The sequence below is a fragment of the Panthera tigris genome, chromosome A1 (assembly GCF_018350195.1).
Source record: "Panthera tigris isolate Pti1 chromosome A1, P.tigris_Pti1_mat1.1, whole genome shotgun sequence".
In the NCBI taxonomy this organism is placed as follows: Eukaryota; Metazoa; Chordata; class Mammalia; order Carnivora; family Felidae; genus Panthera; species Panthera tigris.
In genome coordinates this window covers 134,358,427-134,369,166 of record NC_056660.1, presented here as the reverse complement: position 1 = coordinate 134,369,166, position 10,740 = coordinate 134,358,427, and the positions used below count along the sequence as shown (strand labels likewise).

Here is a 10,740-nt window from a genome sequence, read left to right as displayed (position 1 = left end):
CTCTGGAGTGTAGCTTTGCTCCCTAAGCCTCACGCCACATCCCGTGTCACACTTAGGCGTGTTGAAGAGTGCCTCAGGCTGTCCTTGTCCTGTGGGTGTTCAATATATGCGGACTGCAGAATAGAGACAAAACCAGCAGGCTTAACAAAGTGGGATGGATGGATGGGGAAAGAATTGAGGGACAGTGGCCATTATAGCAAGAACATGCTTTGCAATGATATCACATCACCTAGAGGTAACTTCTTTTCATCCCTGAGAATATGGTGAAGTTACACCAGTAACACTAACCTATCATTCCTGTGAAGTGGTGTCTTGCGATAATGTGGTAATAGGATGAAAACGGAGGTGGGAAGCCCTGGGAACAGCAGTGATGTTTGTTAACCAGAAGAGCAAGAGAGCAATTTTAGAAACGCTTCTTAGGTGATCACTGAGACTTCAAACCATAACTTCAGTTTCAAAACAACCTTTATTCTGTTTGAAGACCTAATACAATGCATCAAAGCAACTTAAAACAACAAGACATAGCTCCATTGAATCTATAGCTTGAACAAAATGTCAAGGAGGCACACTCCCCCCACCCCCCCCCACCCCCGTTGCCTTGTAAAGGCAAAATTACAACTGACCATGACATCCTCCCTCTCGTCAAAAGACCAACTTTATTTTAACAATGTCATATAAACAGATTTGTAAAAACATTGAACAGATCGTAGCTTTAAAAAATACACACATATAAATGAGTTTTTTTTGTTTTGCTTTTTTTTTTAAATTTTTTTTCTTTTTTTTTTTTTTTCTTTTTTTTTTAATAGCAGCATCCCGGGCAGCTAATGCTATCGCATGGTGACAAGTTTAACCTTAAGTTGAATAGTGTTTCCAATGAACCCAATTCTGTTCCCTTGCTACTCATAATACTAATATTTTATACAACTAGATTTTTAAAAAATAAGAATTTGGTATTTTCAAACTTTGTCCCATGTGAGGCATTGTGCTTTAAACTGCCCCTTTCTTAAAAGGCCCCAAACTCAGATTTCAGGGTCTGTTCTCCAACTACTTGGATACCATGCATAGCAAAAGCACAGGTGTTAAAACCAGCAGAGTTTTTCTCCCATTAAGGAACATCAGTAGGACTCCCAAACACGTCACTAGTTCATAACCAGCTATATGACAAAGCAATTGATTCCCCACAGTGACAGCTCACATAAACACATTGTGACTCGACACACCGAAAATGAGGATTTCCAAGTTAAGTGAGTCATCCAGACCAGCTCCCCCAAAGGAGTAACTTTTAAAAGCAGAAAAAAAGCCAAAGAATTATGAACTTCTCACTTCACTTGCAAAGTTTTCACCTTTTTAAGACAAAGCAACTTCAAAGGAAAAAAAAAAAAACAAACCACCCATACACATACACAAGAATTGTACTAGACATTTGCTTGTTATGTACTTGAACTCGATGACTGTGGATCTGTTGTGGCTGAAAGGTGTACTGGAAACAGTCCATGCACATATACATATATACATATATCAAGGGCCGTGAACTTGTCAGATGTTGCAAACACATGCTTTTTGCCTTTTCACACGGTTCTGATTTTTCTTCCGTGTGTACGATCAGGTCCCGGTGCTCCCACTTGTACAGCCCTATCCCAGCCTCTCTGCAGCTAGCTTAGCGTCTGGCTTTTATCTTTAGGATGTTACATTGGGTGGGGAGAATCAATGCATGCATAAAAGCATGCTATCAGGAATGCCTCTGCTGTATCCATTCATACTCACGAGCCACTCAGCGTTATTAGGAGAAGACTGTCTGATTGAACGCAAAGAGCCCTTCTGGTCAAACATCTATAAGGACGAATGTGGTGGGTATGCTACATGCAATTAAAAAGGCGTTTGGCAGAGATGTAACATCACAGATCTAGTGAGTTACGACATAACAGGGAATGATGAATCCTGCCTCTGCTGTTCAAAGAGAAACTTTCCTCTTGCATTTATGTTTGCGAAACGCAAAAATAAGGCAGGTGCCTGAATACCAGGCCACCTTGCCAGAGTGTTGAACCAGAAACATTAACCAAACTTGGTATGAAACATTCCATCTTCAATCTTGTATTTCAGATAGTAAATGAAAATTATACCTAACAGCATACGTGGATGTGCTATCAAAAAAACCCCACCAAAATGCTAGTTGATAAACCACTCTTAATTAGTCGTCAGACTTCTGTGTGAAGGGGAAGGGTGTTTTTAAAGTTGACACTTACAGACTACACCCAGGGGGATCCTCAGTTGTGTGATGAGAGGGAGGCGGTCAGATCAGTACAGTCAAGTGTGAAGGCTGACAGTCTGGCCGTAAGACTGACTATTGCTCTTGGTATGGATAGCATCATAGCATCATGTAAAGAAGAAAAAAATACATTCTACAGTTGATGAAGTCAGCGGCTAGACTGATTATTTTCAGAAGAATTTCTAAAAGGAACAACACTGAAAACCAAAACAAAAACCCCTCCCCAGTGTCAGAAAGCAAGCCGTGGCTGAACCACTCCTGGGAAAGGAAAACTGTGATTTTTTTAAGATCCTGTTTGAACCTACCCGGAGAGGGACCGTCACACTGATCCTGTGCTGCTCCCCCCGCAAACGGACAGTTTCCGTGGAACAGAATGGACTTTGCATATGTCAGTCAGGGAGAGAGACCTCTCCCTCTTGCTCAGAATTGGAAAGAACACTCTAAAACCTCTTCCTTTCCCCACAGTGACGTGTAACACACACAGTGACTCTGATGAATGAGAAGCACTGTCAGGATTCCTGAAGCGGCCAGGACCTTAACGAGCTCGACACAGCCCAACGCGGTAACGGTGAGGATCCTGTTTATTTGCTTTATGATCTCAATTGAATGGAAAGCTAGGAAAATAACACATGGGCGGATTGAAAATAGTTTTTCAGATCATGCTTCTTCCAAAATGAAGCTTTATGGTTGCAATGGGTAGTCTAACGTTGGAGAGACACATGGTCTAAATGCAGCGACGATACCTTGAAAACAGTGGTCCAAACAAAGGCGGACACTGCCCCAGGAGGCTCCCTTTCTTCCTAAGAACTAGATGCTCTGACCTGCTCCATGGCGTTAGCGTTCCAGTAGGTCTTGTACTTGTAATTAATGTGTAATAACTCGCAGATCCAAGTGGGAAAAGAGTGAAGTAGTTACTCATTTCTCTGTAATCAGGAGAAAGTGCAAACCATCCTAGCCCTCCCTCCCCCCACCTGTACATCCCTTTGCTACCTCTCCCCCCACCCCCACCCCAGATTCAAGAAGTTCACAATTTTTAATGAAGCACACATTACCTGGTACCGTATTTTAAGAGTTTTGAAACAACATTGTTGAACTCAGCAATACTTTGTCATATTCATATATCTTTCTCTTTTTTTTATTGAATAAAGCAGCTTTGAAGCTTATCAGGCACTGCCCAACAAAACATTTAGTCCACAAAAATCTGTTATGAACTTTTTAACCTTGGGCTAACAGCCAAGTACTCTGTACAAGAAAAAGTGTAAAATAATTCATAGTTTTAATTCTGAAGCCATTTTTGTTTTTTTGTTTTTTTGTTTTTTTTACTGGCATCCTGTACACATTTCTTCTTTAAAAAAAAAATCACAAAATGAATATTAACAAAAAAAAATTAGGGACAATAATATTTTCAGGCAACAAAAATTGGGATGGGGTAAGCTTATTCTGAAGGTACATTTAAAACCGAGAACAATGAAAATTAAGAATTGCATAGCACTGTGAATTTAGTCTTCAGGAAAACAAAACAGAAGCTATTTGGTATTGATACAAATCCATCTATTTGATAGTTAGTCATCCATTGTTATGTACATATTTTATATAATGAATGTCCTTTAAAGTCCGGTTTTCCAAGCTCCATTTTTCTGTTGGTGTGGTGGTTTTTAAAGTTTAAAGGAAACACTTTCTGGCATTCAGCTACAACAGAATTTCCTCTGAACGTACGTGAGCGGACGTTCTCCCAAAACGTCTCTGGTGAGCCGAAGTGCCTTTCTGCTACATACCGTTCATTTGTTAGAAAATGAAATAATCCACAGTGCGATGTGTCTGGGTCCACCGTGCACAGCCCATACCCAGGCTGAAGCAGCCCGGCTCGAGCGTCCCCAGGCCAGGGCTCTTGAGCCCGTCCACCCTCTGGTCTACAAGGTCCCAACTTTGAGCTGGTAAAGCTTCAAAAAGCATTAACAAGCACCATGGTTAAAGGCCTCTTTGTCCCTGCACGCAGAGATTTTTGCATTTCTTTTTCTCTTTGTGTTGTGTGTCCTTGTGGCTTTAAATTAAACCAACAAATAAAAAATAAAAAAAAAAAATTTAAAAAAAAGGACAAGGACTCCAGAAACGTGTGGTCCTGGCACAGTGCTAGGCTGTGTATCTTCCCCTCTACTTTTTTGTCGAAAGCTCGAGTCCCATCTGAAGGCAGATGGCTGCGTTTCCTCAGCTCAATTACAGGTCAGGCTGCAGAGGAGCCCTGTGCTTTCCAGAGGCCTCGGGGTGGTTGAGCTCCAGGAGAAGGATCAGAGGACAAGTGCTTCATCGCCTCTGCTGTGCATATACCGGGTAGGCTAGTGTGACGTTGAGGGAGTCGTTGTGCTGCACGAGGGAGGTGTGTTGGTAATGTAGCACCAGCTCTTTGAGGGAGCTGTACAGGTTATAGGGCTCGGCAAAGCCGTAGCCAGTTGCCGTTTTGTTGATGACACAGTGCTTCACTTCGCCATCCACCCTGCAGAGGACAGAGAGAACACGGTTTTCAGAAAAGGGTCCTCGTGAAAAAGTACCCTCTGCGGGCCTTGCTCCAGGAAGGGAACACTCCCAGGGGAGCTACGGGCTTGGGCTGCTACCTCAGCTTCCCTGAGCCACTGTATTCTCATCTTGAAGGTGGCAGACGTGTCACAGGGTGACTTTGAGAAACGAGATCGGGTAGAGGACACGCGCACTACCATCACCGACGGCCCCGCCATGCGAGCAGGGCTCTACGGTTAGCACAGGCATGAATTGCATTCTTGCAGACCAGCCTCTCACGTTGCATTTATCCTCAACTCTCTCCCTCCTGTTCAGTAGGAATAGTTCTCCGGTTAAATGGAGGGAGATGGCTGGGTGCAATTTTCAGAACCTTTCTGTCCCAGAGGATACTCGCTTTTCTTAACTCATAGTGATCCGAAACTTAGTGTTCACAGTATTCCCCAAACACATGGGACATAAACGGAAAACGTGCCACATGCCAGAAAGGTCTTCTCTTGGGTACACTGATCTCAAGGCCAATGACCTCTCTCTCTGGCTGTTGGGCCCTGTTCCTGGTGCAGACTTGACCTGCGGGTGGAGCTCTCGTGTGAATTCCCTCATATTGTAATGCTATTAACCTCAGGAAGTAAAACCCCCCCACCCCGTGTTGCTACTTCCATTTTAAAGATGAGAAGATCGAGACTGCTCATGATGAGATGAAGTAGTTGGTGAACTGAGACCCAAACCCCAGTCTTTGAACTCAACAGCAGGTTTCTATGCTTCTGCCTAGACCTGAAAAACGTTGTATCTTTTTTACTTCCTACTCTAGGTTATGGCACTGTGAGGTTCTTCGAAGCTTGGTTGACTGAATGAAACACGTCCGCAGCTGTCTGACAGGAGAGAAAGATACGTACACTACCGAGCAGGCATAGCAGCCCTGTTTACTGCTTTCCCGGACCAGGAAGGTGCCATCTCGCTTCCCCCGGAGTAGGTTTTCAGCCTTGTTTCTGTTGCTGCTGCCGACATTCCATGTCTTCTCGTCGTGGTGCGGCAAATCCTCATCATCCTCCACCAGCGAGTATTGGCTAAGGAGGCAGGAGAGAAAGGTTTGACATGAAGCCCTGGGAGAGGTCACCTCTCCCACCGAGCCCGTCAGGCCAGCCACCGCGGCTCTGACTCAGGCGGCACTTGGCCGTGGAGCTCAGCCTTCCATGTGACCTCCCTGGACAAAGAGCCCCAGTAGTAAGACTCTTCCTCTTTGTAAGTCAGGAGCTACATGTAGGCAGCTGGGCAGAGGGGAAGGTATCAAACGATCCTGTTTGTCCAGTTCAGATCAGGAAACCGACTGACTAGGAGGACTGCCAGTTTCTCCTGTAATTCAAACAAAACCTAGCCTTAAGCTTTAAAGATACACTGAACAGAATTGTGTCCTTTTTTTCCTCCCGACTGTTCCAGAAACCCACTGGGGATTTTTACAGGTTTGGGGCCTTCCTTCTAGACAGAGTCACTCAATTGGACTGTGGGTAAAAACTAACTCTGCATCCTTCACTAAACTTTCCTTTTTTGTAACATTCTGGATAATGCAATGTGGTTTACAGAAGATGTTCCAAACTCCGTGAAATTCCTCACTTGGTCTGCAAACAAAGCAAGTCACGAGTTCTCTTACCATGAAGACCCCCCCCCCCCCCCCCCGCCAGCCTCCCACCTACGGTGAGTACTCACTCTTCAGTGTTCTCATTGCCCAGCCACTCGTTCAGCTTCTTCTGCCGAACACCTTTCTGAGTCAACCACCTGGAAGACAGTTAGAAAAGGAAAATGCATTAATCATGGATCCTTGGTTTTGGCAACTGCCGGTCATTTGCTCCCAGGGTTCTGCCTCGAGGACTTACATCAAGTATTGGTCTCTTGTCTTTCTCAGCTGAATGAGGTCTGGTTTAATGCTGTTCATGCGCTTGTCAATCTCCCGATACTCAGCTGCCTGTTTCTTCAAGTCCTCCTCCAGTCGTCTTCTACTGTCCACAATTTCACTGATGCGAGACTTCAACTTTTCATAATTATGCATAATCCTATAGGCAAGAGTAAGGCATCGGTCATGACCTGCTTCACCACAATGGTTTCCCACAGCTTATAGAAAGTCAGAAAGAATGCTTTCTCGTGCTGCCATTTTTAAAAATTATTCAAAGGGCAGAAAGCAAGATCATCTTTCAACAGTTCTGGAGGATTTGCATTATTATCTTGAGCACAGGGACAACCCTCATGGTTCACCAACCTTTGTATTTCTTTCTCATTGCCTTCCCGTTTAAATTTTTCTATGTATTCTTTGCTGTACCGTTCTTGGCTTTGGCACTGCTCTTCAAATATTTTTATGGTTTCATTAAATGCTTCAATAGCTGTTCTTTTCATCTGGATTTCCTACAACACAATGTTTAATAAGACAATGTCATATCTTTCACAGAACGGATAATTTGTTATTGTGAGACACTGCCAGGACATTTGATGGTATTCCTGTCTAGCATGGAAGGGACTCTGTTAGCAAGGAAGGCCTCTAATTCATAAAACCCATTAAAATAGTATCACAGAAGCACACATTTCCTTTGGGAATTTTCCCAGTCTATGAAAGCAGACTGCCTAACAATTTCCTATAGTTTTCATTTTAAAAGCCATTCCCCTTTATCAGCAATTTAAGGAATCCATGTTGCCTTCTACTCCCTCTGGTGGTTCTAGATACATCATAGCCTAGAGAAGATTACCTCTCCAGGAAAACACTGCCATAAATGGAGCTTCTATACTTTTTTTTTTTTTTTATTACAGGGCATCAAAAAGTTAAATATTCATTTTGGAGGTCAGACAAGTTTGTGGAACTTTGAGTTGTTACATCAAATCCACTTGAAACTCCCAGCGACCTCTGCAATTATCATCACGAGAACTTCTCATTCTGACACTTACGAGCTTCATTTAAAAGGTTTATTAGAGATGCTATGAATATTAAACAATGATCTGCAAATACATGATCTTTCCCCCCACTTGATGAGCAAAACCTCAACTTTACTTTCTTTTTCCTAAACCGAACTGACACATGTTCGATTCTAGTAACTAAGAGTTCTGAGATTTTAATTTGATTTTAGCAAAAAACTCACCTGGGAAGTACGGGTATAATCTTCATATAATCTATCATATTCCCGACTTTTTTCTTGAAATTGAGTGTTATATTCATGTAATTTTTTCCCTACAGCTTCAATATTATCTTCTTTGACAACTTGATCCTGGAAGAATGAGAGATGAGAAGAGAGAAAACTTCAGTTCATCAGCTATGCAGTCCAGTAACTGGCCATACTCAAACTGTAATTTTGTGACCACAGGTATAAAGTTTTTGAAATTTTATTACATGCAATTCACCTGCTTCACAATGTTTTCTAAGTATTTGAAAGTGTCTTGTCTAAACATTGTAATGTGAGCATTTCAGTTTTGAATACCTGTTGGTATTTGGATACTGGATAAAGTAATTTCACGTCCAGTTTGGGATTATACTGAGCTAGGGACTCATTCCGGTAGTGGTTTATTAGTTCAACCACAGAGTTGAAGGTTAGTGGGTCAGAGAAGCCATATTTCCCATCTCGGTGAAATATTTTGATTAACTTGTTATTTCCTCCTTTCCTGTAAACACAATAAAATAAAGGGCATGATTACAATCTTCTTTAGAAATGTGTTCCAGTGTCTACTTACACACCTCAAGCGTTGCTATGTTCCCGGACTCACCTTAGTGTAAGAGTATAATCACCGTGCATTTTAGTAGATGCATCTCGTACCAAAAAGGTCCCATCAGCTGTATCTCGAAGTTTTTCATTCACTTCTTCCCTGAAACGAAAAGGACACAGGACAAAGCTCACCTTGAGGATTTTTTTAGAGTTTTAGCTTCACAGCAAAATTAAGCACCAGCTATGTAGAGAGCCTCTATCCCCCCCACCCCTTTATTAATTGCATTTTCTGATTATATGTATTGTTTATATAGAAATGTAATAAATTTCATCTCATTACAAACTGGGAGCTAAAAGAAAAAAAAAAACAAAAAAACCTTTCATTACTGGTCTATCGGTGGTCCAAACACACTAATCACTCTGGCCAATGAGCTCACAAAGTCATGATCCTGAAAAGGACTCCTTCCTCCCCTTCAGAAAAAAAAAAAAAAGCTACGAATAAACAGGCCTTTTTCATACGTACAAGATACTAACATTAATTCTTATACTTCTGCCTAACAGAAAGCGACCCTGGACCCTCCCTTAAGGCAGTGGGCCACCTCACCCTGGTGCTTTCCTGACCTCTCTGTCAATAATGAGACTTCTCGAGTATTTAATTTCCTGTGGCATCCAGCACCCAACAGTTCCCCAGTGCTCAGGGACTTCTCTGGTCTTCTTTGGAAGACTACCAACTATGCTTCATGCTTATGTTGGAGGATATCCTAAAAATGGAACTCAGCAAGCTGGTGTGTTTCTTTCTCTAAAACCAGAGCTCTGTCTCTAGCGAAAACTCCAGAGTTTGTGGAGCCTTACCTTGAGATATCTCCCCAGTACCATTCAGCATCTTGTAAGGACATATTGTTATTCATACCGTTGTTGGCTACAGTAGTGGGTTTGGGTGGTTTAGGAGGCAATGCTGTAGATTAAAGAGAAACAAAAAGTTGTTTGCGATCCCAACTACGGTGGAAGGTTGCAATGAGAACTAAGTTTCTTTACAATACTATGAAATACAGCAGTAATTCACAACTCCATGAAACATGATCGTTTGCTTTAAAAAAAAAAAAAGCATCTCTCAGAGCATGGATCAAAAAGAAAAGGAAGTGAAAAAGAGAGAACGGCTTAGAGATGAACAAATAAACCCGGCTGGCCATGTGAGTGTATTTCAGAGTAAATCCTGAGTCCCGGCATTCTGCTTCTAGGCTCTAGTTATATTAAAGTTTCAGGCCTGATCAAATCCATCTAAAATAGGAAACCATGAACATATGAGCAGGAGGAATCACATGGGTTGGCTTTAATTTCCTCCTCTTATTTAATTATAAAAGACAAATTTGGTTTCTGTCCTCCACAAATGCTGTTGCTGTAAGAAAAAAGCTCATCTACAGCAATATGTTTTAAGAGGAGGAATTGGGTTTCTCTAATCTTAGTATTTCAGGCCCTCTTTTGCCAAAAGCCACTTTAAGAAACTCATCTGTGACCTAAATCTCTTTAGCATTCATGTTAATATTCTAGTGGATAGATTGTGCTCTATATGCCAAGACTGATTAAAAACCATATCCCTCTTCCTCAATGTCAAGTGTTTCTGAATTTCTTAATTGGGAGCAGGGCTAATACGGGAAGAAAATTTGGGAAGCAAAATAAGGCTAGGATTTGTAAGTGAATTCTAAGTCGTTAAGTTTTAAAGGACAGTATTTCACGCAAAAATTATTTCAGGAGTCTATCAAGAACACTGTATAAGGACTAGGATGAAATAAGGGCAAGCCAACTCCTTTTCTCAATATAGTGTCTCAATATAAGAGTAGGCAAAGTCTCAGCGTCTGATTTAGAATAGTTTCAGGTCACCTACAACTGAGTTGTAATCACTGCTACATTCTACACGCCTTCTAAAGTACCAAGTGTTATCACTGCAAAGTACCACTATTCCCATCCACTGTCAAAAGAGAAAAGCAGCACAAAGGACGCATCATTTTAATTAAAGGAACAGTATGAAAGATACACAACAATACAACACAAATAGCAAAGGACCTCGATTAACAAAAGACACCAGTGAAAAACTGGAATTCAATTCATATCTATTCAAGTAAGAAAAAAAACCATTTACCAACAGACAGCCTGATCTGCTTGCTTCCACAGGCAAACGATTTAATGTCCAAGCTATGATCCAACTAATTTTTATTAAGTTACAACAAATTAATAAAAAATAGAAAACTCAAGAGGATCGGTTTACAGTAGTTGTCAACCTCCCCCCTCCCC

At 41.8% G+C, this 10,740-nt stretch overlaps 1 protein-coding gene across 5 annotated transcripts in view; it reads right to left on the bottom strand.

The window, feature by feature from the left end:
- Window positions 1-447: 447 nt before the first annotated feature.
- The window catches only part of PIK3R1 (phosphoinositide-3-kinase regulatory subunit 1), an 86,743-nt gene continuing 76,450 nt past the window's right edge, over window positions 448-10,740 (bottom strand). For all 5 annotated transcript variants that reach the window (XM_042987730.1, XM_042987733.1, XM_042987732.1 and 2 more), the window contains 9 exons: window positions 9,304-9,406; window positions 8,513-8,611; window positions 8,230-8,410; window positions 7,894-8,019; window positions 7,026-7,168; window positions 6,646-6,822; window positions 6,479-6,547; window positions 5,671-5,841; window positions 448-4,757 (listed from right to left, as the gene is read on the bottom strand). In XM_042987730.1, the coding sequence (XP_042843664.1) occupies window positions 4,568-4,757; window positions 5,671-5,841; window positions 6,479-6,547; window positions 6,646-6,822; window positions 7,026-7,168; window positions 7,894-8,019; window positions 8,230-8,410; window positions 8,513-8,611; window positions 9,304-9,406 (1,259 nt within the window). In that variant the 3' untranslated portion in view covers window positions 448-4,567. The remainder of the gene's footprint in view (window positions 4,758-5,670; window positions 5,842-6,478; window positions 6,548-6,645; window positions 6,823-7,025; window positions 7,169-7,893; window positions 8,020-8,229; window positions 8,411-8,512; window positions 8,612-9,303; window positions 9,407-10,740) is intronic.